This window comes from Arachis hypogaea, chromosome 20 (genome assembly GCF_003086295.3).
Source record: "Arachis hypogaea cultivar Tifrunner chromosome 20, arahy.Tifrunner.gnm2.J5K5, whole genome shotgun sequence".
In the NCBI taxonomy this organism is placed as follows: Eukaryota; Viridiplantae; Streptophyta; class Magnoliopsida; order Fabales; family Fabaceae; genus Arachis; species Arachis hypogaea.
In genome coordinates this window covers 43,096,425-43,120,254 of record NC_092055.1, presented here as the reverse complement: position 1 = coordinate 43,120,254, position 23,830 = coordinate 43,096,425, and the positions used below count along the sequence as shown (strand labels likewise).

Here is a 23,830-nt window from a genome sequence, read left to right as displayed (position 1 = left end):
CTGAAAAATGCAGGTGGCGTTTTGCACCCTTCAAAAATAAATTCTGACAGCCCAAAAAATATAGGATGCGTTTGTTGTTTCGAAAAAAAAAATTTTTGCCCATCCATAAAACGCAGGATGCGTTTGGACCGAAAAGAAATTAAAAAAATTTAAAAACCTTAAATTTTTAAAACGGAGGCTACGTTTTGTTAGTTTAAACAGAAAAAATAAACTATTAAAATTTGTAAAACGTCATTTACATTTTATTCTGACACCTTAGCAGTGGAATTTCTTTTCATTCTTCCATTTCATTGCACTTCACGTTTCTTGTTTTCATATAGAAAAAAATCAGCCTAAAAAAATATTACAGAAAAATAATAATAAAAAAACTAGTGTGGGGCATAGGAGTATTTACGTAAGGGTATGAAGAGAAAAAAAGCAGCCGTTGGTATTGTAAATGGGAACTACTCGTATACCGGGTTGGCAATAGATAGAATATGGTAGGATTTGAACTCAATTTTAATTTTATTTATGTCTTGAATTTATTACTAAAATTTAACTCATTTTATTTGTGAGTTAAAAATAAGAGTAAAATAATTATATAAACCAAAAGCAATTTAATATTACTTGAATTATCTAAAATAAAAAACTTTACTTGAATGTCTTTATGTATATATTTATATAAATCGAATTTACTGAATTCATTTTACATATTTTACTAGTAAATTGAATTAATGTGTATTGAATTACATGGAGCACTATATTTAAATATAAATCGAATTCATATAATTCGAATTAGCTATTGTAACACTAAATCGAATCTAGTTGATTCGATCTACCACTGCACATTACATATATAGTAAATCATTCGATTTACTACTACATAGCACATATATAATAAATCGAATCAAGCTGCACATATATAGTAAATCGAATCAGATTGATTCTATTTACTACTTGTAAAGATTATTGACATTTATTACTTTTAAAATATTATATCAATTACATATTGATATAATATTAATTTATCAATATGTAAATATATATAATTGGTCATTTTATAATGTAGTTGGTCATTTTAATTATTTTCCAATTTACATATTATATAAATATAGTTGGTCATTTTATAATGTATAACTATTTGTTATTTCTGACTTTGAAAAAATTTAAGTTATTTAACTCTTATGTCACCTTGGAAGACTATACTTTATATTAACTTTTTCAACATTAAAAGTTTAAGTAATGATTCTTTAGATGCTAATGAGTCACATGATGATTTTTAATAAATTTTTAGAAATCATTTATTGTTCCGTTTTAAATTTATAAGTTTATAAAAATGTAAATTTTTTAGAATTTGAACTATAACACAAAAGTTGAATTTCTATTCTTATTCGTTTTGATTTTTTGATATTTTATTTTAATTTAAATGGAAGTATTTTCTTATTGACATTTATGTTTTAAAGTTAATTAACTTAAAAGTAATAAATGTCAATAATCTGTCCAGATAATAAATCGAATCAATCAATTATATATGTGCTGTGCAGTAGTAAATCGAATCAACTAGATTTGATTTACTATATATAGTAAATCAAATCTAGTTGATTCGATTTAGTGTCACAATAGCTAATTCGAATTATATGAATTCGATTTATGTTTAAATATAGTGCTTCATATAATTCGATACACATTAATTCGATTTACTACTAAAATATGTAAATCAAATTTAGTAAATTCGATTTATATAGATATATACATGAAGACATTCGATACACATTATATTGAGTTGCTTTTGGTTTATATAAATGTTTTACCCTAAAAATAATCTAATTCTAACTTTATTTGCAGTTAATTCGAGGGTATTCGACCTTACTCACAATTTTTTTTTTGAAAGTCATAACAGGCTCAACACACTAGGTGGAGCATACAAGGTGAAAACAAAAAGTAGCAACTCCTATGTCATCTCTGGCATGGCCATCAACGACATGAATTTGTTTCATACCATTCCTTGGATTTACGGAATGATCTATCAATGCATTCCACCACTACCGTTGTCTTATTCTGAAAAATAAGTTCATTCCTACACCGCCAGATATTCCAGATCACGGAGAAAAATCCCAATAACCATGTTTTGCGCTCCTCTTTTCTCCTCGGCATTGTCATCCAACTCTCAAAGTGTTCTCTGATGGACCCTGTGATGCACCAAATCCGACCCACATGAGTAATCCATGCGCACCATACCTACCAAGCATACTCACACGTAACAAACAAATGTTGCACAGTTTCAAGTTCCTTGTTGCACATGACACAAATATTGTCATTCTGATCAATAATTCCAAATCTACTCAATCGATCCTTTGTATTAACTCGGCCTACTAGCACAAACCACGTAAACAACTCAACTCGAGGGGGCACTAGTCCTTTCCAAATTTCATTTGTGTACTTGTACCTTAGGATATCATCTGTCAGAGTATGTTCCTGCAAGACCTGCACAAATGAGTTAGTAGTATAAACGTCTTCCTTTTCAAATTTCCACACCACTCTATCTTGTACACTTGCTATCAATCTTACATCATGCAAGATATCTAGCATTTGATTCAAACTCTCAATCTCCCATTGGCAGAGTTCTCTCCTCCATTGGAAGTTCCACACCCACTCTATCCCATCCCAAAATCCACAGTCCCCAATTACGGATCCTTTATTATTTGAAACCAAGAAGAGTCTCGAAAAAGAATCTTTCAACTTCCCCGACTGTAGCCATCTATCCTCCCAAAATCTAGTTAGTCTACCATCTCCTACTTCCATAGCAAGTCCATCAATCATCTTCTGTCTGGCAGTGTGCTCTTTTATTTGCAGGTTACATATGTCTTTCCACGGCCCCCTTTTGCTGGTAAGACTTGAGTAGATAGCAACTGGCTCGAGTTCAGATTATTGCACGAGCACACAACCTTCTTCCATAATGGGCAGTCTTCCTTAGCGAATCTCCACCACCACTTGAACAATAAGGCGGTGTTGCGAACCATGGCATCTCCCACTCCTAGCCCTCCTAGTTTCTTCGGTACTTGCATCAACTCCCACTTTACAAGGGCCAGCCTAGCTCTTCCATCGTCCTTCCCCCAAAAGAACCTCCGTTGCAATGAAATTAATTTCTCCGCTACCGCAACTGGCATTTTATACAAACTCAGATAGTATATAGGTAGGCTATTGATAACAGACTTTATGAGGACCAGCTTCCTTGCTTTACTGAGAGTTTTTGCATTCCATAAGCTAAGTTTCTCCTCTACTTTATCGATAACCGGCTTCCATATTTTTACCAGTCTTGGGTTTGCTCCTAGGTTAATACCCAGATACTTCACCGGTAGAGCCGCCGCCTGGCACCCTAGTAACCCGCATATCCGATCCACCCACTCCTGACTGCAATTTACTGGAATCAAGCTGGACTTCTCAAAATTAATGCTCAAACCGGACATCACTTCAAAACACCTCAATAGTCTCTTGTAATTTCTCACTATTTCCTCCTCCGATGGACAGAACAATATAGTGTCATCAGCAAATTGCAGATGCGATAACTCTATATTATCATTTCCGACTAGAAGAGGGGAGATTCTCCTATTCCTTACCGCCTCCCCAATCATCCTATTCAACACATCTACAACAAGAATGAATAGGAAGGGTGATAAAGGATCGCCTTGCCGCAGCCCCCTTTTCATCTTGAACGGTTTCGACGGTGACCCATTGACCATTATGGAGATAGACGCTGTCCTCATACACTTTGTAACCCATGCTCTCCATCTTCTGCCGAACCCCATCTTTTCTAGCACAATATCAACAAAGTTCTACTTGACTCTGTCATAGGCTTTTTGGAAGTTCAGTTTGATGATTGCTGACGCCCTTCTTCTCAATTTTAACCACTGTACAGTTTCATATGCTATTAACGCTCCATTGTGTATCTTCCTGCCCTTGACAAAAGCATTCTGTGATTCTCCAACTAATCCTGGCATTACATTCCTCATTCTTCTTGTCAACACTTTTGATATTGCCTTATAAATGCATCCAACCATACTGATCGGTCTAAGATCCTTCATGTCCTTCGCACCCACAAACTTCGGTGCCAACGCAACCCAAGTGACATTGAATTCTGCTGGCAGCCTTGCTGTCTGAAAGAATGTCATCACAGCTTTAGTAAATTCCCCTCCAATCTCCTTTCAGCACCTTTTCATAAAGTTCATGTTATATCCATCGCTTCCCGGCGCCTTTGATGATTCACAATCCCAAACTGCATCCTTCACCTCTTCCTCCAACGGTAACACCTCTAACACTTGAGCTTCCTTCGTCTCCAATCGATTGACTAGACCATCTCGAAAGCTGATATTCGGCGAAGCTTCCTGTTGGAATAGTTTCCTATAGAAATCTCTAGTGGCGACTTTAATCCTTGCATGATTCCTTACCAATCTCCCATTGATTACCAAAGCCTTAATCCGGTTGTTCCTTCTTCTTGCTGATGCAATGTTGTGGAAAAATCTGGTGTTCCTGTCCATCTCCTTGGCATGGTGAGGTCTGGACATTTGTTTCCAGTGTATGTCTTGCCTCGTATACCATACCTCACAACATCTTACTAACGCCTTCCTTCTTACTTCTACTGTACCATCATAAACCCCAGAACTGACCATGTCGTCCACTTTCTTGATCTCATCCTCAAACTTTTTTTATCTTCTCAGGTATATTTCTAAAATGTTGCTTGTGCCATCTACCCAGCGATTTTGACAATGCCTTCAGCTTATCCAAAAACCGTGCATCTCCCAACCCCCTCCATTCTTCCTTCACCATCCTTAGGAAGCCGTCGTGCGTGAACCATGAGTCTAGGCTGTAAAACGGTCTTGGGCCCTGAACCATTCTTGTATCTTCCACTATCAATGGGCAATGATCTGATGACTGATAGGCCTCTTAGTTCTCCTCTAAGACGAGTATTCGGGTAAGCGTCCAGCCACTCCAAGCTCATTTATAGATATATAATATTATTATATAATTTTAATGAGCAAATAAATTAAAAATTTAATATAAACCGCAAAATTATTCTACAAACAATACAATCGTCCCAATATCGCATAAACAATATAACTATCAAATGTTTAATTCTACATAAAAAATTTTTGCTTAAATTAATAACACACAAATAAAATGTTATAATATAATATTATATTTATATATCACTAAAATAGAATTGATTTTTATATAAAAAAAGTATTATATTATTAATTGATATTTTGACTCAATAGTAAAGACTATTTTAAAATTAAATTTTTAATAATGAAAGTATAAATTATGAATAAAATTAAATATCTAAGAAAAAAAATAATTATATTAATGATTCTAACTAATACTAATTTAAATAACACTAAATTTTTTAAATTAATATAAAATATTTTTTTAATTTTAATTTTACAATAAATTTTATTTAAAAAATTCAAAAATAAATAAGAATTACTAGATTAAAAATAGAATAATTAATAATAAAAATTATTAGATTAAAATATAAATCTTTAAAAATTTATAAAAATATAAAAAATTATAAAAATTGTAAATAAAAATTTAACTCGTAAAAATTATTAAATTTGTAAAATAAAAAATATCAAAATGATGATAAAATAAAATTAGAAATAATATTACAAAATTTATAAAAAAATAAAAATAAAACAATTCTCTAATAAGATTTTTGTTAACAATTTAAATTTTAAATAACTAAAAAATTGGTATCTGAATTAAATTAATGATTTCAAAAATATTACAATACTTTTTAATAAAAATAATACTTTAATTTATGCTACATATTAAAATTTTAATAGATGATAATTCTTTTTTTTTTTTTTGGTATTTAATAGATGATAATGATAATTTATTCAAGGGACTAGATGACAATTTTTTTTTTTTTTGGTCCGAGTTTACGCCATTGTAAATTCCGTCAACGCAGTGCACAAGGCGAGTGGTGTTGTCACTTGTCACCTCTTTTCTTTGAATTTCCACCAACCCTTCCACTCTGTCTTTGAGTTTGACTCTCACAACAGAAAAAAACAAGAACCATGGTGGACCATTTCATTGTTTGCATTGATCGTATAATACCTTCCACCTCTTGTTTACCATCACCGCCGCACCATGATCATGTTCCAGAACAAGAACAAGCCTGCTCCTCCTCCAATTCTTCCTCTTCAAATTACAAGCGTCACGATGATGATGTGGTTGTGGAGTGTAGAATATGTCAGGAGGAAGATCAAATCCATTTCATGGAGGCCCCTTGTTCCTGTAATGGCACTCTCAAGGTATACTATAGTATATTACATTATTACCCTCTCGTTTTTCAAGTTACTCCCTTTTTACTCACATTCTGACGTTGCCTCTCCTTTTGTTATGTTCTGTCACATTGTGGAATGAAAAGTATAGTGAGCAACTCGTAGTGGATTGTGCCATGTTAATTGTTAAACTCGTATACTTATATACTTTCATTTGAATTGAATTGGTACCCTTAATTACCTAGAGAGTTCTTGGTATTATGTGGTCTTGTGATATTTAGTGTAAGTGGCCACTTTAAGGAGGAAAAAGGAAAGAATAGAAAGTTGTATGTCATTCTCTCATGTTACACTACTCTTGGAGAGTAAAAAAATGAGGCCTTTAAGTGTGGCAAGGGAGAGGCACATGGCCTCTTCTTAACCCTCGCATTCAGTCTGCTATTATGGTGTCTCACATAATCCATTAGTTTCAAGTGTTAGTTGGCTTTCAGTTAGTTACTCTCCCCAACATGTTGCAATCTTTGCATATCTTTTGGATACTCGTTGTCTTAAATAGAGACTGGATCATGAACATGGTGGTTCACTATTTCTTGGCGTGCAGTTTGCTCATAGAAAGTGCATCCAAAAGTGGTGCAACAAGAAAGGAAATACAATATGTGAAATCTGCAATCAGGTTGAAGTTTTTAACTCGTTCACTGTTTTTTTTTTCTTTGTTAAAAGATTGGAATTATGATCTCTCTATCTTTCACTCTTTCTAGGTATTTTCACCAAACTATTCTCTTCCAATAGTCAGAAGCAACGACATTATAGCAATTGATCTAAGGTAAGTTTGAGCTTGTATTAGATATCTGATTTTAACTAGTGTACCATTCCAAATGCATTTGAAAGGTTTTCTTATTGTCTGGATTACTGTAGCAGTGTAGCTGTTGTGTAAGCCTGGGAATTGATTGCTTATTCTTCATATAACTATTCTTTAGTTCTAAAATATGGCAAGAAAAGTAATCTTGTGCAGTTAGAAGCTTCTTTGAATATGGTAACAAAATTGTAGAAGTTGGACTCTCCATTAGTGAGGGAACAAATTGGAAATAAAAGCATAAATCAATTTGGAATGTTTGGTACTGAATAGTAGTTATGTTGGCCTTAATTCACTTTTGAATGATGGTGCTAAAATTTGTGTATCACCAAATGATCAGGATGATCAAAATTTAACCACCTTATTTTAAAGATTTTAATGCATACTTCCATTCGAGCATCTGAGAAGTTAGCTAGCCTTAACATCAATATTTTCATTGCCTAAATATAGTACCCTTGTAAACTTTGATCATTCAGATTTCATAAGGGATGTTGTTAATATGATACAAAGCTCGATGGACACTCCCTGAAGGCTAGAACTTAATTCATACACTTCTATAATTTCGTTACTATTGTGCTATTTGTAGTAATAGCTTTAATAGGAATGACTTTTTTTTCCCAGAAAGATTTATCTTGTTTCTATATACCAGGCAAGAATGGGAGCGTAATACAGATCTTCGTGTTGCTCTAACATCAGCAGAGAACCAGTTAATGCAAAGAGAATATGAAGAATATGCTATCACACAAACCAGTAGCATCGCTTGCGTCCGCTGTGCCACTCTCATTGTAAGGAAATAGTTATGATAAAGCTTTTTCTACATTCTTTATTTCGGGTATCATCTTTCGCTGAGGATTAATGTGACTGATGATTTATTAGTGGTTTAATTTTTTTTTACTAAAACTCAGCTCTAATTTATTTGCGAGTTTATAACATGCCAACTCTAATTATATTCGTTGTTATAAAAAAATATAATATTCAATAATTTGATGAGATATTAGGGTTGTAATTTGAAATAGGTGATTGTTAGGGTGCTTACAAATGTTTGCTTAACTTCTTAAAAGGGTTAAAAATTAATATTTAATTTTAAAAGTATAAAAATAAATAATTATTAAATATTCAAAACTTATCATAACAAGTAAATTAGGTAAAAGTTAGGCATCATATTATAGACACCATAGAATTTACTTTTGAAATTTATATATCACTAAATAAATTTGATTTTTATATAAATAAAAGTGTTAAATTTTCAATTAAAAATTTTGATTTAGTGGTTAAAAGCTTTTTATATGAATGGAATGTTTTTTATTCGACACTCACCACTAGTATATATATATGTATATGGTGCGGGTTTATCAGTAGGATTGAGTTTTAATCTACGTCCTATCCGACCTGTAGGCCTGTTCTGAACTCAATCCTATATGCAGTGATCGGATTAGTAATTCTACCTGACCAGATTGGGTCGGATTATGTACTCAAGGATACCATTGCTGCTGCCAACCCTCGGTGCCATTGAAACAAACATTAGCAACATTAGCAACATGGAATAATAAGTAAATAAAGTTTTTTTTTTTAACTGAAAATGAAGCTTTTTACGAGCTGGGAGTCTTGGGTGTTGAGTGCGTCCACATGAATGTATAGTTGAAGGAATTTTTTTCATACATAAAAGTTTAAGTGAGTTTGATATTAGTTATTAGTTAATCTATCAAGCTCATCAAGGCATGCTTACAAGCCTAATAAATGATTATGTGGATATTTATATATCACTTGCCAAAAAAAAAATTGTTCAAAATAGTAGGAAGAACTTGAAACCCACTTTTTTGTAAATTATCTAATGTTTTGAACCTTCAACAAAAATGTTTATTGTTACGAAATATCTATTTACAAATTACAAGAAGAGCACTATTAAATAGCGTTAGAAATATTATTATTTATATCGTTTTTTTTATTAGTTTAAATTTTTAAGAGTAATTTCATAATATTGTATTAGAGTTTTATATCTGAAAAATGTAAAAATTTATCCTTGTTGAATCTTAAAAGTAGAAAAAATAGCCTAATAAAATTAATAAAATGAGAAAAAATAAGGCCTATGCAAAACTTAAACGGATCTAAGAAGAGGCTCTTACTTAAAAAGATATTAAAAATATAAATGTTATTTTTTTATTAATTTAAATTTAAAAAAAAAATAGTTTCATGACAAGTGGTTGATAACTTTTTTTGTTCAACATGTAACCAATATTTATAGAAATAATAAAACTGATGATTTATTTGTGTATATTTTTTGTCAATCTATATGTACAAATTCTATATAATACTATAATATAAATATAAAGAGTAAAGTATCGTTTTTGTCCCCAATGTTTGGGGTAAGTCCTATTTGTGTCTCTAACGTTTAAATCGTCCTATTTGTATCCTTAACGTTTATAAAAGTGATTCAATGTTATCCTACTATCAATTATACTAACAAATTAGATTATATTTTTCAATTATTCTCACTTGGATATATTCATTCTCAATTAGGTCTCACTTGGATGTGTTCGATTTTAATATTATACCCACTATTTGTGTTTAGATTCAATTATGTCCCTAAAAAAATAAATTATGTAAATATTGTAGGAATTAGTTTTAACATTTGATGAGCTATTTTTTGGAGTAGATCATCAATTCTATCTCAGATATTTGTATTCTAACTTGAAGAAGAGATTTTTAAAACTCAAATTAAAGCGCTCATGATGTGTAATTGATGGCAGGATAACATTGAATCACTTTTACAAACGTTAGAGATACAAATAGGACGATTTAAACATTAGGGATACAAATAGAATTTACCCCAAACATTAGGGACAAAAACAATACTTTACTCTAAATATAAATTATACTGATTCATGTATTTATATATACATGCAAAAATCAATAAAATATTAAAAATTGAGTACATTATTGAACTTTACTAAAAAATTATTAACCCTCTATTTTTTATATAAATTTTGTACCTTAATAAAATCAATATTGTGGAAAAGAAGTATTAGAGCCTACTAATCCCAATTTTAAATATGCTAACTAACTCAGCTGTTAAAATTCAAATTAGATGTTCCTTTTTTACATTAACAATAACTTTAGAGTGATAATATGCACCAAAGATTCGTTAATGAAAAAAAAAAACAAACAAAGCTGGAAGAGACATTTTTTCTTATCAGGATTTGGACAAAAGTTTCTCAACTTTTTTTTTTCTGCAACAAAATTTGTTGGTACTTTTATGATTCCTAACCTATTATAGTAAAATATCATTCGGTGCATGTTTTATTTATTTTGCTATTAACAAAATCCTATATAAAAAATACCAGGATTAGGAAAATGAATGTACCTCCTCACTGCGATCATATTAAAAAAAGCATAAATAAACAAATGGGGCAGGTTGTTTTCTGTGAAAAAGTTTGGCCCCTTGAATATGATAATTTCAAATTTTCAACTATCTTTTTGAACTAGCGAAGACCCAAGAGAGATGTTAACCTTAGCTGTCAATAATCTTTACGTCGTCGTTGTTGTTGTTAAAAATAAATATCTAAATTAATCTAAAAAATTTTAGATTTGATAAGTTTATAACAAGTTTTTATTAACTAAAAATTCTTGAGAATAATTTTCGTTGAACAGATTAGTTTTTTTTAAATCAAATTTTTAATATTTATATTGAATAAATAAATTGTTAATAAATTTTATTATAAAATAATTAAATTCTAAAAATATTACTAAAAAACAAATGAATTCTTTTTTAAAATGACGAAATAATTAATTTGTTTGATAAAAATAAATTTTGAAAACTTATAAAAAATAAAACATTATTAAAAATTAAAGGGTTTTATTTAAAATTTTTTGGGTAAATTCAAGTGTTTATTATATTATTAATCCGTGCTCTAATTATCTATTCAATTGGGAAAGAAAAAGAGTACGTCCAATCAATTTAATAATGATAGTACGTATTAGATATAACACATATATTAGGTGAAAATGTTTGTGTATTTATTTTTATATAAAATTAATAATTAAAAATAACTGCATGTGAATTATCATCTATATATTATTCCAATTCCTAAGTATATTCAGAGTTCAGACACATAAATTTAAACGAGTAGAAAAAGCAAGCTAAGGTTTATTCGTAGGTTAGTAACTTAGTATAACGTTTTAGTATTTACAAAAGGTAATAATATCAAAGTCGTTTTCTACTCTAACTAGTCATTAGATTATGAGAATCCTGATTTTGTGGCATAATTCCCGTTCCCTTCTGAATTCTAATCCGTAATATGTGACTCAAGTGTGACGGACCAACTACCAAGTGCATAATATTAAACCCAAGCTTACATTATATTCAAATCAAAATTATGAAACCACCTTAAAATTCTGTTTTTTCTTAAATATTTTCCATCTTTTTCTTCCGAGTTCCGACATGAATTGGACAGCATGATATAGATATACAATGCAGGTGATTAGATATATATATATATATATAGATATCGTACAAGCTAAGTGTGTTTGGTGGAGTTATTATCCATATCCCTCCAAGCATATTTTATTTTATTTAGGCTTCTAAAATATCATATACAATTATATTTAATTGTTGTAATTAATTTAAAAACCAAACTACAAATATATTTTTTTTTATCAAGTTAGATCAGACATTGTTATTTCTTAATTTCTTATCACTAAGGGTGTGCTTGGAAATATTGAAAAGTTAAACTCATTTCAATAATTTTTATCTAGAGTTAACTATTAATTTAAAATTTAAAAGATTGACAAAAAAAATTTTACAAAAAATGTTATCGACAAAATAATTTTTGAATGATTTAAAAATACGATAAATATAATCAATAAATATTATATTTTTATAAGTGATAAAAATTTTTTGTATTTAACAAATGATTTATCCATTTGATCCGAATTTTTGTGACAATATTTGAATAAATATTTAAAAAATACACAAAAAAATTAAGAGCAAAATTTGATCTCTAATTTTTTTTTATTTTTCAAAAAAATTTAGTTATTCACAATAATAAAAAAAATTTACTTGACATAAAATTACCAATTAAATATTAAATATTGCATCAAAATATTATCTCTAAACCCATTTTTTAGAATATATATTTAATATATAGTTTTTTTGTCGCGTTTTTGAATCTTTTGAGAAATTATTTGTCGTTAGCATCTCTTGGGATTATTTTTGTTAGCGTTACAAAAGTTTAAATGCCATTTTGATAATCTACTCTTTTTATCTATATAGTCATTATTCAAAATATTCAATGTATAATAATCAATTTATATTTGAATATTTTAGCTGAAATTAGTATAATTTATTGTATTTGGATTGTATGAAAAATACTATATAAAATTCTTTGGCAACAATATAAAATTCTTTCGAGCCCACCACCTGAATCTTTGTGTCCTATTTGACTATGAACCAGCTTCCAAACCTATAACTCTTGAATTTATCTTCCACCAACCGAGCTTGGTTTTTGGTTTCTCAGAGAAAATCAATATCGGAAGAATGAGATCTACAAATTCCTTTCAACCTATGGATTATCAGGAATTTTTCCAAACTCCGACAATTTCAAATAATGCACTTCATGGCTCGGGGGGGGGGGGGATTTGTTGGCTGCCCTTCCACCATGAAATTATTGTCAGCATCCAATCCGAAACAAATTTTCTTCAAACTGTCTTCATTTTCCTTTTCGCACAACCTTTGTTTTCCTCCAATAATCCTCTACATATTGGTTTTTTTTTATCTCGCCATTTGTTTTAGTGAGGGAGACTTATTTTGATTAGCATGACTCCTATCAAAGGTTGCACTCCTGTGGTCTATATTGAGGGCTGAGGTTGTATCATTCAAGGCCATATTCATCTCAATAGTGCTCTTCTCTTTATCTATTTTAGCCCGTTATCACCATAATCCCTAGATGCAAGGCTATTCACCGAGAACTACTTCTTACCTCCTGAGTTTCATTGTCCTTCATATTGAGGTTTGCAAATCCTTCAAGCAGCCATGATGGAGGCGGTTTCTTCTTTTATGCTGGTCATGTTTGGCTGTGTTGTTAAATTTTTTTTCCTTCGGTTCTCCCATGATCTCAACTCGTCTGCCCATTTGATCAGCTTTCAGCCATTCACTAACCTTATCTTCTTTTACGAAATTGTTTGATGAATCGCGCAAAAAAATAAGGCAGCTCTTAGAATCATGTCCTAAGTGTCCACAATATGTGCAGAAAATTCTAATCATTTCGTATCTCAATCCAACCTCCATAAAAGTCTGATTTGGTTCTTGTACTTTTAGACTATCCTTAACAGGTCTTTTATCATTGAGCATCACCTTAGCTTTTAAAATTTGAGCCTCCTTCTTCCCTTTCATTTCGAATAGCCTTACCTCTAAGACCTTCCCCATTTTTTCTTCAAGTTTCCTCGCAACCTTCATCGTCTTATAATATTCAGAGATCTCTCAAAATTAAACCCAAATAGGGAAAGACACAATTGGCTCTCTTATAGAATTATCGACCTCTAACTATCAACTAACGTGTAGTATGTATTCTTTAAACAGCCAATGTGATCTTTTTTCGATCCTACATGCGTCAATTTCATCTTCAAAAAAGAATTGAAATTGGTTGTTACCTTTCTCTGTTACCTGAAAACCCATGGATTTATTCCATATTGCCTTCAATGCTACCTCCATTGTACCAACTAAGAATGATCTTTTTACAAAAATTCTTTTGATTAGATTTTTGGAACATCTTTCAATTTCGATTGACACGTCCTTCTCATTCAAAACCACTATCTCGTCCTCTTCACCTCCATTATCATGCACAAGTAGGTTTGCTCTTTGATAAAAGTTTGCCATAATGAAATAAGGGGTGCCAAGGGCAAGAACATGAAAAAAGTTTTAGAGAGAATGCTTGAAATAATATAAATTCGGATAATAGAAGTCAAAATTATGCATGTAAGAATTCCAATAAAATACTTTGAGAGAATTCAGAATTAATGAAAAGAATTAGAATTGTAGATGAGAAGAATTATGGATGGGCATGATTAAGGATGAAGTGTGAAGCTAATAATCCGGAAGAAGAAAGAAGGATAGAGAGAGAGAATCAATGATTGAAAAGTAGTAGTCAAAGGTTGAAGTTGTGTGCAAATCCTAGACGGCACTAAGGTATCACAAAACCTAGCAGAGCACAAACCAATTAGAGGCACTTACGTACAAAAATATTAACGATTCAAGAATATAACAACACTTTTTTTTAATAAAGATAACACTTTTAATCTATGTCACGTGTTAAAAATTTAATACATAAAAAACTATTCAATGTAAGAGGTCAAATGTCTCTATTTAAGGACATTTTAAACGTCTTTGTCTGAGTCTTCATCTTTTTTTATTCCATTCCTAAGCATGCTTTGTAGATTAATTAGTCTTTAATTTATTGCAATTATTTTAAGAACAGCTATTATTTAATTAATTTCTCTATTTTAAAAAAGTTATTTTGTGTTATTTTGGTCAAAATTTTTTTCTTGGAGGAAGGTATAATACATGGTAATGGTGATATAAGGTGATTACGGTGAATATCACAGCTATAGGAACTCGGGGGCGATATAGTGGAGAACAATTTGCTGGTGGCGAATTAGGTGATACTTTCAACATATGATGTTTGATATATTGGTTTAATATTTTTCTTTGAGTATATATATTTCTAGATATTTATAGCTTACTTATTAAATTAATAAATAATATTACTCACTTGTAAAATCATAACATAGGATTCTAAATTATATTTTTCACATTGTCACATTGTCCCTATCTTTAATTTCTAAAAGTGACCTTATTTAAAAATTAACATTATTTACTATCTAATTAATGGAGTAACAATACCCTGTACAAGTGAAAATCAAGAAGACTTCACTTATAATCAAGAATTGGTAGCTACATAGTTGATTAGGTTATGTTATATCAGTAGTTATAAATATAGCTATCATGTATTCACAAATGTACTCAATCATATCTCAGTCAATAAGATGAACACATGGCTTCATTCATAGGTTCTTTACACAAATCTTATCATGGTATCAAGAGCCTATCGATCTTGAGCTATTTTTTTCTTTTTCTTTTTTCCAATGGCTGCTATCATTCCAGTTCTATCTTTATCCTCTTCCTCTTCCAACTGCATTAGACACACCTCTTTCACCAAATATTCACACAAAACGACATCCTGATAGCTTTTCTATTGGAGAAGTAGTCATACAACTTGGTAATTCTCCCTTCACTAAAACACCACATAATCAACATCCAATCAGACTCGGTCAAAGTTTGGAATTGCAAAACCAAAGATTTTGGCTGTTACTTCAATCACAAGTACAAACATGAGCAGTGAGGATTTAGTCAATAATATACCATCATCAGTCTCCAAAGCCTTAAGTTCCAAGCATTGACATGCTGTCATGCTAGAGGAACTAAATGCTTTGAAGACAGCCAACACATGGTCTCTCATCACTCCAGAACCACAAGCTAAAGTCATTGAATGTCGTTGGATTTTTGTAATTAAAAGACATCCAAACGGCACCATCATGAAATACAAGGCTTAATTGGTTGCTAAAGGAAATAATCAACTTGAGGGTATGGATTTTGATCAAGTTTTTACCAACCACTATTCGTGTAGTATTAATTGTTGCACTTTTTTTCAAATGGCAAATTTGTCAATTTGACTTCAATAATGCATTCTTAAATGAGAAAATTAATGAATTAATTTTTATGTCCTAACCACCAGGCTTTCATCAAGGAGATATTACTCAGTATGCAAATTAAACAAATCACTTTATGGGCTTAAACAAGCCCCTAGAGCATGGTTTACTAAACTCTCTTCAACATTAGCTACTTTTGGGTTCCATAGAGTTCATTCTGATCCTTCGCTCTTTATCAAGCAACTTAGTAAGCTTTTTTTACATCTTAGTGTATGTTGATGATATACTCATCACTGAAAATAATAATTATGAAATTCAGTCTATGATAAATAAATTAAACAACATATTCTCACTTAAAGATTTAGGGAAATTTTCATATTTCTTGGGTATAGAAGCAACAAAAGTATCCCCTACTTCTTATCATCTTTCTCAATCTAAATATATTAGAGATATTCTTGTTAAAGTTGGAATGAATGCAGCTGCTGGAGCTCCTATTCCTATGTTAACCACATTAAAATTGTCACAGCATGGATATGATGTTTTTGAATTTCCATTTCTATATCGTTCTGTTGTTGGCTTGTTGCAATATACAACACTTACTCGACCAGAACTCTTATTCTCTATCAACAAGATTAGCCCGTATATGCACAAGTCATTGAACATTCATTAGAAATGTGTTAAACGAATTCTTCATTATTTGGCTAGCACATTTGATCAGGGATTATTGTTTCATACTTCCACTAATTTACGTATTTTTGGTTTTGTAGACTCTGAGTAGGGGATCAGACGTTGATGATCGAAGGTCTACATGCAACTATGGAATCTATCTTGGCTTGAATCTTGTGTCTTGGTCTAGTTGAAAACAAAGCTTAGTCAGCCGCTCCAGCACAGAGGCTGAATATAGATCCCTTGCTGCCACATATTCAGAAGTCATATGGATACAATATCTCATGGAAGAGCTGTGTATCACTTCTAACACAACTCCTACTCTTTTTTGTGACATTAGTGCTATCTTGCTAGTAGTGAATCCGATCCTTCATAGCCGGACAAAACATTTTGAATTAGACTTACATTTTGTACGAGAAAGAGTAAATCAATCCAAACTTCATGCCATGTACGTACCTTCTTCATCTCAAGTGGCAGACATATTGACAAAACCTCTCTCTGCCTCTATGTTTGAAGCTTTCGAAGACAAACTCAAGGTTAAACCAAGATTAACTATGAGTTTGAGGGAGGTAATAGAGTAACAATACCCTACAAGTGAAAATCAAGAAGACTTTACTTATAATCAAGAATTGGTAGCTACATAGTTGATTAGGTTATGTTATATCAGTAGCTATAAATATAACTATCATGTATTCACAAATGTACTCAATCATATTGCATTCAATAAGACGAACACATGGTCCCATTCATAAGTTCTTTACACAAATCTCATCACTAATCAAGAGGTTGTCTAACATCTTGACCGTTAAAAGTACTTTTCGATGCGTGCTATGTTATATAACATCGTACATGCTTATGAAAAGAATATTTCATGTACAATAATGTAACATTCTACTCTTTTATAATTTTAAATTGTTAGATAAATTCAAAATTTGATAATAAGTAGTGTGTATAGTAACAAAGTTATTTAAAATTAAACAAAACTTTGTATTTATAAAATCTATTTAATCATGCATGTTAATTATTTCTTTAATTTTTTGTTCATAGTAAGTCTGGCAGGCTAATGACTAATATATCGTAGATCAGAACTTCATTAAGAGTTTACCATTAGTCAATGAGTAATTATTGTATGCACAAAGCATTATTCAAACCCTTTATAGTTGATACTTACTTAAGTGGACTAGTGAACTAATTACTAGATTAATCCAAATTGATTAAAAAAAAAGTTTAAAGACCAACAATTTTAATTTATATTGATCAATACTTTTTGCTAGTAGTCTAATACTATATTTTTAACCAATATTTTTAAATATTACTGACTGCTAGCATGTAGCATTGTTGTTACTAAAATTAGAAAAATAACTATAACATATAATAAATAATTATTGAAGATTCAACTTCTCATTTAATAGCTAGTAGATTTTCTTAATTTTTTTCAATTATTTAATAAAATATAATTTTTTATTATTTAATATTTTTTTTAGTCTTACTTAAAAATATAAATTATAAAATTACACTTTACCAAATGACTAAAAAAATTAAAAAGATGTATTCCCCGTTTAATATGCATCAAATTTTAAGGTTATGCATCTTGACACTCCATGTACATCATAGCACTCAATTTCATACGTTTTCCAATTTTAAGTATTATCTTTATCAATTTGTTATGTCATTAGTTACTATTATATAATTGTTTTCGCTTTTCAATATTATCATTATAATTATTTTATTTGTATATATAATGAATTTGATGCTTATACTCTATCAACTCTTCATTCAAAATATGTTTAATAATTTTTTGTTTTTAAATTAGCTCTATTCGAACACAAGCTTAAGCTTATGCATTATTTGTATTATACTAATTCCAAGTGTAACATTTTCTTTTATTCATTTAAAATGTGAAATAATTTCATTTATATTATTAGCTAATATAAATTTTAAAAAAATCATAATAAATAATTATTGATACTTATTAAAAAAATTTAAAATTATTTAAAAAAATGATTGGTTAATAATTAACAAAAATGCTATGTGATTATGAAAAATTAATTATTATATATTTATGTATAAAGTTATGTATAATTTAATTCATTTTTTATAAGTGTTTTATATTTTAATATATATTTTAAATTAATTTTGAGAGTAATTTATTTAATATTTATTTATACTATTTGCATTAAAAAACTACTAAATTGTCCTAAAACCAAATTTTCTATTATTCTGTCTTTTCAATTTATATATAAATCGTGTTCTTTATACAAAATTTAGGTTTAAGGATAAATCATGAAAAAAGACAACAATTTATATAGCCAGAAATAAACATAAATCGTGGAATACATTTGGGTTTTATGGGTTTAAAAAAAGAGAAACTAATACACAACTGTAATCCCACAATTTATTGGATAGGTTTAATTTTTTTTTTCAATACAAGTATACAACCTAATTTTATGCAATAATATCAATTTATTTTTTTTTAATTCAATTATCCAACTAAGACTATTACAATCCGAATTGAATTTGTTAATATTTCATCTAAATTTTAAATTTTAAAATTTTTAACTGAAACTAAAATCTCAATTTTGTATTAGGTTCTCTTTTTTCAAATTCATAAAACTTAAATGTATCCCACAATTTATGTCTATTTTTAGACTAAAAAATTGTTGTCTTTGTCCATGATTTATTCTTAAATCTATAACTTGTATAAAGGTCACGATTTATATATAAATTAAAAAGACAAAATAGTAGAGGATTTAGTTTTAGGACCATTATTTAATAGTTTTAAAGTGTAAATAGTTTAAATAAGTAAATTACTCCTTATTTTGGTGTACACCTAAAAATGCACTACTTATATACTATTTCAATCAAATGAATACACTATAACAAAAATTATTTTTAGTGACAAATTTTAGTAACAATAACTCGCTCTTATTTAACTTAGGTTTTGACAATAATAATATATCTTTTGTGGCCATTAAAAAGTCTTTATTAGTAAATGAATGATTGTCACTACAATATTTTAGAGACAAAGCATAATGGATCTGTCTAAAATCAACTCCAAGTCTTTTGAACTTATCTGATACACCATATAATTTGAAGTGTTAGATTAGATTGATAATAGATCTAATGGTTTATATTTAATTTATAAATAAATTATTAAAAATTAAAGTAAAAAATAATAAGTCTTTGATATTTTAAAATTGGCCCTATATAAAATGGCAAGTTCTCTGGTATGGATACACACAAACATCCATACATATGGATTCTGACGTGTATAGAGCAGGGAGTGACGCGTAGGACAAATGCTCATGCAGTCCTGCTCCACATGAGGGCCCGCATACCGAAAAGCCTGGCAGCACAGTGACAAACCCCAATTTGACGGTTTATCTTGTATTGAATTTAGGGGATTTTATCACCTTTTACCCACATTTATTCAATGAAATAGCATGGTTTTGTATATTCTCCTTTAATTGTGCTTAAGAGTGAAAACATGCTTTTTAGGTCTTAAAATAGCTAAATTTAATTCTCCTTGATTCCATTAGATGCCTTGATATGTTTGCTAAGTGATTTCAGATTTAGAAGGCAAAGATTGGATCAAGGGAATGAAGAAAGAAGCATGAAAAGGTGGAGAACTCATGAAGAAATGAAAGAACCGGAAAGCTGTCAAGCCGACCTCTTTGCACTTAAATGACCATAACTTGAGCTACAGAGGTCCAATTGATGCGGTTCCAGTTGGGTTAGAAAGCTAACATCCGGGGCTTCGAAACGATATAAGATTTGCCATAGTTGCTACACGTATGGTGGCGCGCACGCGCCGTTGCTGCCACCTAGTTCACTTTTAGCAAAACGTGGCCAACGAATTCTAAAGCCTTGTGGGCCCAATCCAACTCATTTCTGATGCTATTTAACCCAAGGAGTGAAGAGGGAAACAGATGTTAGTTACCAATTAGTTTAGTTTAGCTTTGTAGTTAGTTTCTAGAGAGAGAAGCTCTCCCTTCTCTCTAGAATTAGGATTAGGAATTAGGGTTAGATTAGGATCTCATAGTTCTAGGTTTAATTCAAGTCTCCTTCTACTTCTACCTTCAATTGATGATTGCTACACTTTGGTTCTTCTCTCTATCCCTATTCTCTTGTTGTAATTTCTCTTATTTTGTTTCTAGGTTTTGTAATTGAGATACTTTTGTTCTCTTTATTTTCTTTCAATAATGCAATTGGAGGTAATTCATGATAATTGTGATTTCCTTGATTGTTGTTGTTAATTCTTTACATTCAATTATAGTTAGAATTCATTCTTGTTGTGATTGACTATACTTTTCTTTTGTGCCTTCCAAGTGTTTGATTAAATGCTTGGAAGAATTTTAGACTAGAATTTTATATTCTTGGCTTGAGAAGGTAACTTAGGATTTCTTGAGTCACTAGTGTCCAATTGAGTGATAGTTGATAGCCATTAACTCTAGCCTTCATTAATCCAATTAGTGGAAAGCTAGGACTTATGGACTAGGATTGATATAACTCACTTGACTTTCCTTTGTTAATCGATTTAAGGATGACTAAGTGGGATTAATCCTTGCAACTACCATACTTGTGGCTAGTGATGATGATGAAGACCCTTGACAACCAAACCTTGCCAAGACCATTTTGTGAATAAAGTTTTCCTACCATTTACTATTCACATTCCTCATCCAAAACCCCAAAATAAACAAGTCCATAACCAATAACAAGAACACTACCCTGCAAGTCCTTTGAGAGACGACCCGAGGTTTAAATACTTCGGTTTATAGATTTTAGGGGTTTGTACTTGTGACAAACAAATTTTTGCATGAAAGGATTATTGTTGGTTTAGAGACTATACTTCAACGAGATTTCATTTGTGAAATTCTAAACCGTCAAAAATCCAATCATCACACAGTGACCGAGACAGAAGAGATCATGTGTCATCCAAGGTTTATGTTAAGATAAAGAGTAAACTATCATTTGTATCCACGAAAGTTGAAAACGCTGACATATCTACCCATAGAAAAAAAAATTACCATTTGTACCCATAAAAAATTATTTTTACAGGCAAAATTATCCAAACACTAAAAAATTACCTAAAATCCCTAAATTACCCTCATCTTCACCACCACACCACCTCCTTCACCCAATCACCTTTCTAACCCTAACCCTCTTCACCCAGCCACCACCACTCTTTCCCTTTCTAATCTCCAATCCCACATTGATGAGATATCCTACCAGGACTATCTTCAGCTCTAACAAGTTCACCGTTAATGCCGCCGTTTACGGACCGGTTTGGAAGTCTCTACGGCAGAACATGGTTCAGAACATGCTGAGCTCCACCAGGCTGAGGGAGTTCCGTACCGTGAAGGACAATGCCATGGAGAAGCTCATCAACCGCCTCAGAATTGAAGCAGAGAACAAAAATGGCGTTGTCTTCGTCCGCAAAGACGCGAGGTTCGCACGTTCTGTATCCTCGTTGCAATGTGTTTTGGCCTCGACATGGAAGAACACAAGGTGGAGAAAATAGATCAAGTGATGAAGAACATTCTCATAACTCTGAATCCAAGACTCGATGATTAACTTCCGATCCTGAGTCCTTTCTTATCGAAACAGAGGAAAAGAGTGTTACAAGTTCGAAAGGAACAGGTGGATTTCATTGTACCGTTGATTGAACAGAGAAGAAAAGCTATAGAGAATCCAGGCTCCGACGAAATCGCAACAACGTTCTCATACCTTGACACACTGTTCGATCTGAAGGTTGAAGGGAGGAAATCTGGTCCTTTAAATGATGAATTGGTTTCCCTCTGCTCAAAGTTCCTGAACGGGGGAACGGACATGACGGCGCCGGCGGTGAAATAGGGGATAGCGCAGCTGACTGCGAATCCGGAAGTCCAAGAAAAGCTTTACAGAGAGATAAAGGAATGTATTGGGTGATGGGATTTAAGATTAGAAAGAGAAAGAGGGGTGGTGATTGGGTGAAGAGGGTTAGGGTTAGAAAAGAGGGGTGGTGGCTGGGTGAAGAGGGTTAGGGTTAGAAAGGTGATTGGGTGAAGGAGGTGGTGTGGTGGTGAAGATGAGGGTAATTTAGGGATTTTAGGTAATTTTTTAGTGTTTGGATAATTTTTCCTGTAAAAATAATCTTTTATGGGTACAAATAGTAATTTCTTTTTTCTATGGGTAGATATGTTAGCATTTTCAACTTTCGTGGGTACAAATGGTAGTTTACTCTAAGATAAATATTTGGTTAATGTGAGTTTGTGAACTGAAGTTATTTAGGCTCATTTAGGCCTGCTTATGTTGCATACTAATTGGATGAAAGAAAAAATTTTATTGTATCAAGACTTCCGAATAAATACTCGTAGCCAAAACCTTGATTTTGAAGGATGTGACAGGTGGTGTGTCAAAGTGACTCAGGCAAGGCTTTTATTTTTTTTGGGTCAAAGACAAGACTTTAAATATGTCTTTATATCATGTCCAAAAAAAAAATTTCTCTCATATATTATATGAATTATTGGCCAAAAACAAAGAAAGACATAAGCCATTACAAAAAATAAAGAGAAGAAAAAAAATTACAGCATTGTAAGAAGTTACAGTCTTCTCGACTAAAATGTTTCACTAATTTACATTGTAATAATATTTTTTACTTATAAATCGGTGACAGTTATTTTATTATTTTAAATAAAAAAATAATAATTGACGCGTTCCAGAAATATGTAATTTTATATTTAGCATATATTATATGATTAGTAAAAATTAAAAAATATATAAAAAAAATTAAAATTTAAGATGTTAATAAAAAATATTTGATGTAACTAATAATATTATTATAATAGTAAATATAATAATATGAGGGGTATGTATTATTATAATATATTTAATTTACTTTATTTGTTATGGAAACATGATGAATGTTAAATTTTTTGACTAAATATTTTTGGAGAAATTTAAAAAAAATTATATTATGTAAATTTAATCATCGTAATATATTTATAGCTAACGTAATAACTTTTATTTATTAATAATTTGACTACATCAACAATAAATACATGCTTATTTTATGTAACTTTAGTCATTGTAATATATTTATTATTAACATAATAAGTTTTATTTAGTAATAATTTGACCATATTAATAATAAATATATGTTTTATATTATCGTTACTAACATACATAAAGATAACAATGATCGTTATTATTTATACCCTGATCCAACACTAAGGCTCAGGTCTAGATAAAAGTTCAATTCAAAGATTGGCCTTCACTTGATACGGACCTTCTCTCAAGAAGTCAGATCCAACACAGACTTGCTCTAAGGAAGTTGGAGTAAAGATTAGTTAGCAGATAACCCTTATTCAAATAA

General features: G+C 30.7%; 1 protein-coding gene and 1 pseudogene across 1 annotated transcript; both read left to right on the top strand.

Moving 5' to 3' along the window:
• The first annotated feature begins 5,883 nt into the window (after positions 1-5,883).
• On the top strand, positions 5,884-7,945 carry LOC112786832 (uncharacterized). Its single transcript, XM_025830197.2, has 4 exons — positions 5,884-6,290; positions 6,859-6,930; positions 7,016-7,080; positions 7,760-7,945. The coding sequence occupies exons 1-4, from the start codon at positions 6,054-6,056 to the stop codon at positions 7,905-7,907; spliced, it is 522 nt and encodes a 173-aa protein (XP_025685982.1). The 5' UTR covers positions 5,884-6,053; the 3' UTR covers positions 7,908-7,945.
• Positions 7,946-21,704: 13,759 nt separating this feature from the next.
• On the top strand, positions 21,705-22,404 carry LOC112785820 (cytochrome P450 77A3-like; annotated as a pseudogene).
• The last annotated feature ends 1,426 nt before the right edge of the window (positions 22,405-23,830 follow it).